We start from the raw sequence: 6,173 nt of genomic DNA on the forward strand, positions 1-6,173 counted from the left end.
TTGAGTTGGGGGGTTATTTTCTAATTTTTTTTGTACATTTGGAACAGTGACAATAAATGCGCCCCCTTTATACTGTCTTTTCTCCATGAGGTGGGAAACCAAAGGTTCTCTAGACCAGCACTGTCCAGTAGAACTTTATGCTATGATAGAAATGTTCTCTAATCTTCATTGCCTAATACCTATTGCTGTTGAGCATTTGAAATGCAGCTAGAACCATATTTTAGATTTTCATTAAATAGTTATGTGTAGGGCAAGTAACTACCATGATGGTCCGTTCAGCTGTCTGCACTGGGTCCATAGTTAATCACCTGCAAATGATTTCCAAATTTCATCTCCTTCTATCCTTATGTGTTTATTGCACAGGACCCTAGCCTGATGATTAGAACAGGTGAAGGACCTTTCTTGTTGGGCTGTTGCTGGCCTCCCATGCCCTAAGGTTGGGTTGCTATTTATCCTTGCCATGCAGCTGAGCATGTTTATACCTCCCAAGGGCTATTCCTTGCCCAGAAATGCCCTGTGTGGGTGTGGCACCAGGTTGGGGTTCATTCAAGCTGTTTCAGGAATTGACAGTGCCGGGTACAGCTCTCTCCCGCAAAGCCCAGGGTGTGTTTGTTAACTTCCTTCTCCAGTGGAAACGGGAAAGGCAGTGTCCTTGGTTGTGAGTGAAATATCCACTTTCTTATGCAGCAGTGAGGAACAAAAAGGATAGGACTGGCAAAAGAATTGAACCATTTCCCTCTTCCTTTTTTGGGTAAATCCAAATCCTATCTACAGTTATAGTTTTGAGTTACTGGATAATTGTAGATAGGAGCCCTAGTTGCAGGTGATCCTCATCCTCCATGTTTGGAGAAGGAGAGTATACTAACGTTCCTAATGCAGAGGGCCCAGGTTTGATCTCCCTGTTCAGGGAACTAGGTCCCACATGCTGCAACTGAGAATTCACATGCCACAACCAAGACTCGGCACAGCCAAATAAAATAATAAAATACATATTTTTTAAAAAAGACCTGGGCTGGGATCTAAGGATCTAATTTTTTAGAGAGCCCCAGAAGTGGTTCATATACACAAGCAAGGGTGAGAACCGCTACCTTGGAGGATTTAAGGAAAACAAAACTTGACACAGAAGCAATCAGTTTTAATTTTTTTAGCCATGTTTGTAAAAGAATTCACTTCTAATACATGGGTAACGCCCAAGCCCTTTCCCATTATGTCCTGTTGTATTACAAGTTCCTTTAGCTTTGTTACCAAAGGTTTTTTCAGGGAGGCTACCAGGTAAATTCTAATGTTCTCAAGGTATCTTGTCTTGGAAACGGTGTCATTTCTCAGGATTTGAAAATGACTTGGCTGAACTAAAGGTGGAGAAGCCAAGCGTCTGCTACTTTGCCTAGTTTTCATTACTGGATAACTCCTGGGCACAGCTGTGGAGTCTTGGCACTGTGCCCATGCCCTAACAATTTAAATATGGTAATAATGAAAACCAAACCTCAAGAACCTAGAGCAGCTCTCCTAGTTGCCATTATGGACTCAGCAATATGAACAGCAGACAACTGTCCTCTTAGTTAATAGCTGCTTTTTTCTTTCATATCATACAAGGGTAAAGAGCCATGTGTCAGCTTCAGCTGCCCCTGTTCTTTTCCTCAAACTCCAAGATGAGACCTTTGATGTGGGACAGTTTCTGATGCAAGTACTCACAGCGGCGCTTCTCTTCCCTGTAACCTGGGTACCGCTGCAGAGAAAAAGCGCCCATGTCAAAAAAAAAAGTCACTTCTGCCTTCTTGCTGCCATTCCCAGGCCCGGTCTTACCTTCCTGAACTTTTTATATTCCTGGACTATCTTTTCTTCCAGCGCCTGAAACAGAAAATGTTAGCACCAAGTTTAACCTTGAGAAAAAAATCTCCAGCTCTCTTAGCGACTAAAGTTACTTCTCATAAATTAGGCAGACTAATTTTTCTCTCAAAACAGACTTGCTTGTCTCTTTGGTCATTGAACAAACACACTTATGGGCAATTAGCAGGGAGTTTATGGCCAGTAGAACTTGAAAGCCAGCCTGGGTTCATCCAGCCCTTACCTTGTGTTCTGGAGTTCCACGCTGAACATTGTTCATCTCAGCTGCCAGCTCTATAAACCTCTGGCTTGCAGCCGCAACGCGAGCATGCAGGATGCGGTATTCGGCATAATCTGTCTCAAAGTCCTGCTCATAGGCATGTTGCTGTTCTGCACTGTGGATGGCCCTGTATTGCCTGCCAGGAGCAGAGTGTTGTCACCATCAGTATCATTGACCCCCAAAGCTTCCAGCTCCCAGGAATGCACAAGGCTTGAAAAAATTAGAAATGGCAAGGGACTCACAGGAGGTAATCTGGTACTTCTTCAGGGCTTAGGGATTCAGAATCTAGAAAGGAAACAAGACATGAAGGTGATAACACTTCCCCCCCCCCCCATTATGGCAGTTTCACCCTCTCTTTAACTCACCTGCTTGAACTGAGGGACTGTGCTCCAGCCTGGGACCCATGTCTTCATCTTTATCTTCTTGCTCCCAGTCTTCCTCTTGTAAGTCCTGACTGGGCAGTCCTTGTAGGGGACTTGGAGCTAGAGTTCTGAGCCTCTTTTGTTTTAATTCTACCATAGCTGCAGGCGCTGGACGTTTCTGTTGGGAACATATCCGGAACATAAACAGTAATCCAGAAGCCTCCTATTCTGCCCTTCTCTCAAAAATTACTTCCATATAATGATCTCTGGGAGTATGAAAATGGTAAGCTCTCAGTTCTAAAATGTTAGCCTCATTGGACACAACTCTTAGAAAAACCCTTGCTATTACAACTTACCTTGTCCACATGTTTCTGGCTAGCAGAGGGAGGCAGTGCCTGATCAGGATCTCTGTTTGGAAGAAGGGTCTGGTTCCTAGGAGAGGGAATAGGAGAGATCAAGCCCAGGGTAGAAAGTAGGGCTCCATCTCTTACCACAGCATTTAGAGTGGTGATTAGAGAAGAATACCAGAGCGTCCTGGGTTAGTCCCACCCTGCCCCAAGTACCTCACTTCCCACTGTGCCATGTGTTCCCTCGAGGATCCTGGGAGTGACTGTCCTTGGCTGCTTGCCAGTGGGTCTGGCACCTGGCAGGGAAAGTGGCAGGGGCACATGGCTCCCTAGGCTTCAGGCTTTGCCCCACCTTATCCTAACTCCCTGCACTTTCTGGCCTCACCTCTTCTAGTCCCATCTGTGACTGTGAAATTGTGTCTGCTTCAGGATAGTCTCCCACATTCTGCCAGCTCTCACGGTCCCTGGCATCTTCAGTCCGGTTGTGTCTCTGAAGTGAAGATGGAGCTGGGATAGAATCCATAGCTGCCCAAATCGTGAGGCGCTCCCTGAGTGGACCCAGGCAGTGGAGGCGGTTAGGCCCAGACCTGGGAAAAGGTGGTTAAAAAAAAAAACCACACATAAAACAGGAGGGTGGAGAGCTTTTAAGCAACTGTGGACATCCCCTTCCCTGACCTACCACAAATTCTTACCTGCTACCCATTTTCCTTACCTGCCTGGGCACTGGCACACAAGGTCCAAGCCTGGACCACCAGGGCCCTCCTGGCCACACTGAGACACTATGAAGGAAAAGAGGCAGGACCAGTGGGGACCTGGGAGCCTCAGGTACTGTGGGTGAAAGGAGACAGTAAACCCCATGAAAGTCAGTTCCTCCTCCCCAACCAATGCTGTTCCTCCCTGAGCCAGCGGAAGACTGAAGATGGGTCCCATGGGGCTCGTTAGCACACGAGGTGCAGCTGGGCCTGAGTTCCTCAGGAGGTTAAGTCGCCGCAGTCTCCTCAACTGCAGCCTCTTGGGACCAACTCCAGCAGCCCCGATTTCCCCCATTTTGGGTTCAGTTCTCGAAACTTCATCAGACCGTGACTGCTCTCAGCCTCCCGCCCTGACGATCCCTTCGTGAAGCCCATGTCTGTTCTCCCTGCACTTCACCTCCACACACCCCAGACCCGCGCTTACCCCTCGGTTGCCTTGGAAAGCAATCACTGGCCGAACCTGCGGGCAGAGCACAGACTTGAGCCAAGAGCAGCAGAAAAGGCGTCCCCAGGATCCGGCGTCGGGAGCCCAGGGTGGGGGGACTTGCCTAGCGGGCTTCACTTGGAGAGTTGGGAAGGCCAGAGCCGAGGATGCTGCTCTCCACCCCCAGGTCCCTTCGCCAAGGTCGCCGGCTGAGACCCGACCTCCGGAGAGGCAGGGGGTAGAGAGGATGGGGCCCGTGCTAGCCGTACCTGTTGCCGATGACACTCTTGCAGCGCTCGCAGCGCTGCGTCGTTGAGCTTGAGCAGTAGGAAGCTGGTCCGGGCAGCCGGGGTGAAGCAGAGCCGGAGCTTCCCACTCAGAAGCTCCTGGGGTCCCTCCATGGCTGCGAGGTTCAGGGGCAGGTAGAGCGCGAGCCACAGACCCGGGCCACTACCACCTCGGCTGTGCAGGACTAGGCTGGCACACCCTGGCGCCCAGGTAGGCCCCGCCCTCCACCGGGACCCCACCCCGGCCCCACCCACAGCCGGCGCCACCCCAGGATTTCCCAGTAGCCGGGGGTGGCACCTCGCTCTCCCCCAGATGTTAGCAGCACCAACCCCAGCAGTTTTTTCATGGATGAGCGGGCAGCTCTTTGGGCTTTCCGAAGAGGCTCTCCCAGTTCCGGAGAGAAAGTCTGCGGCCAGCTTCAGACACCTCACCCGAGTCCCCATTCCTGCCTGTGTTTTTCTAACTAACTTGAACTCAGGAGCTGCGGTCTCTAAGTGAAGCTGAACCTGCAACCCCCTAGAGGGTTTTAGGTGCAGAAGGGCGGGAGACAGCGACTGGTTGCTGGGCAGGGCCGGCTCATCACGCCAAGAGCCCCAAGGAACCAGAGGAGGGCAGACCCGAGGGGCGATTCCCGAGGCCAGCACCTGGCGTAGCCCTTTGGCTTTTCCCAGCCAACAGTACCGCTGCTGACCCGAAACCGGCTTCTAACTAAGAATGAAGAGGAAATCGAGCCCAGTGGGTGTGGCGGCAGGAGAGAAGCTTGACTTCTCAAGCTGGAGCGCCCCCCATCGATCGACAGAGATGCGAGCAGTGGTTGATGGCAGGGGGTTCCTCCAGGTTCCTTGCCTGTTGCAGGACAGGCAAGAGAACTCAGTCCCAGGTCTCCCCTCGTGGCCTGTACACGAGAGATTGGTGGAGACTGGTGTGAAAGAGAGCTGGCTCACTCCCTCGTGAAGACCAAGAGGTGCCGCGAAGTTGCCAGACATCCCAGAGGTTCAGATCCTGCTGCAGTGAAGCCCCAGGACCAATAATCTCCTGTCGGCCCTTGACGTCTCCACTTGGTCCTGTTTCCCAAAAGCCCTGGTGGTGTTCTCTTTCCTGGCCAGTATACCTCTGCTAAATCCCTGATGACCTTAATGCCCTTACATTTGTGAAAACTCATCAAACTGTACACTTAAAATGTATCTATTTTAATGTCAGTAAATATACCTCGATAAAGTTGCTTGGTTTCTTTCTTTTTTTAAAGTGAAAGCTCAGAGTCGTGACTACCAGGGAACTCCCTAACGTTGATTTTTAAATCTAACTTCAACAACAAAACATTGACCTAGCCCTCTCCTCAGGCTGTCTACTTCTCTGGGTAACAATTTCCTAATTTGATAAACAGTTGTGGCAGTGGGTAGAGCTGGTCTCCCAGGGTCCTTTTGATTCTCAGATGATATCTGTGGCCTTCTGTTGGATTTTCCTGGATTTAAACTTTAAGTTGGTTAAAATGTCCAAAGAGGCGGGAAGAAGCAATGCTGTAAGAGGCAACTAGGGAAGACATATGAGGAAGAGATAAGGAAGGTGGGTATCTAACAGTGTGTCAGGATCTCTGTATGTTACTTAATCTCTACAGTAACTTTTTAGAGTGAGTATCATTATCCACATTTTTCATTTATTCATTCAACAAATATTTACTGAGCACTTACTCTGTCCCTGACACTGTACTAGATCCTTGGGATACATCAATGAACAGATTCTTGTTTGGGGACAGCTTATATCCTAGAGGGGAAGGAGACACTGATGCTGCTACTGCTGCTAAGTCACTTCAGTCATGTCCGACTCTGTTCGACCCCATAGACGGCAGCCCACCAGGCTTCCCCGTGCCTGGGATTCTCCAGGCAAGAACACTGGAGT

General features: G+C 49.8%; 1 protein-coding gene across 1 annotated transcript; it reads right to left on the reverse strand.

Moving 5' to 3' along the window:
* Nucleotides 1-23: 23 nt before the first annotated feature.
* ELL3 (elongation factor for RNA polymerase II 3) lies at nt 24-5,496 on the reverse strand. Its single transcript, XM_070358835.1, has 11 exons — nt 4,259-5,496; nt 3,990-4,025; nt 3,526-3,641; nt 3,199-3,400; nt 3,030-3,109; nt 2,823-2,898; nt 2,470-2,644; nt 2,347-2,389; nt 2,069-2,240; nt 1,804-1,848; nt 24-1,726 (listed from the first exon to the last, which is right to left on the reverse strand). The coding sequence occupies exons 1-11, from the start codon at nt 4,718-4,720 to the stop codon at nt 1,616-1,618; spliced, it is 1,518 nt and encodes a 505-aa protein (XP_070214936.1). The 5' UTR covers nt 4,721-5,496; the 3' UTR covers nt 24-1,615.
* Between the last annotated feature and the right edge of the window lie 677 nt (nt 5,497-6,173).

The sequence above is a fragment of the Bos mutus genome, chromosome 21 (genome assembly GCF_027580195.1).
Source record: "Bos mutus isolate GX-2022 chromosome 21, NWIPB_WYAK_1.1, whole genome shotgun sequence".
In the NCBI taxonomy this organism is placed as follows: domain Eukaryota; kingdom Metazoa; phylum Chordata; class Mammalia; order Artiodactyla; family Bovidae; genus Bos; species Bos mutus.

Bases quoted from the DNA above. Each gene is read 5' to 3' on its own strand.
- ELL3 (XM_070358835.1), bottom strand. From the start codon at position 4,720: ATGGGGACTCGGGTGAGGTGTCTGAAGCTGGCCGCAGACTTTCTCTCC. The intron at 4,026-4,258 runs GTACGGCTAGCA...CTCTGCCCGCAG, and splicing joins AAGAGTGTCATCGGCAACAG to GTTCGGCCAGTGATTGCTTT. The intron at 2,645-2,822 runs GTAAGTTGTAAT...TGTTCCCAACAG, and splicing joins GCCAGAAACATGTGGACAAG to AAACGTCCAGCGCCTGCAGC.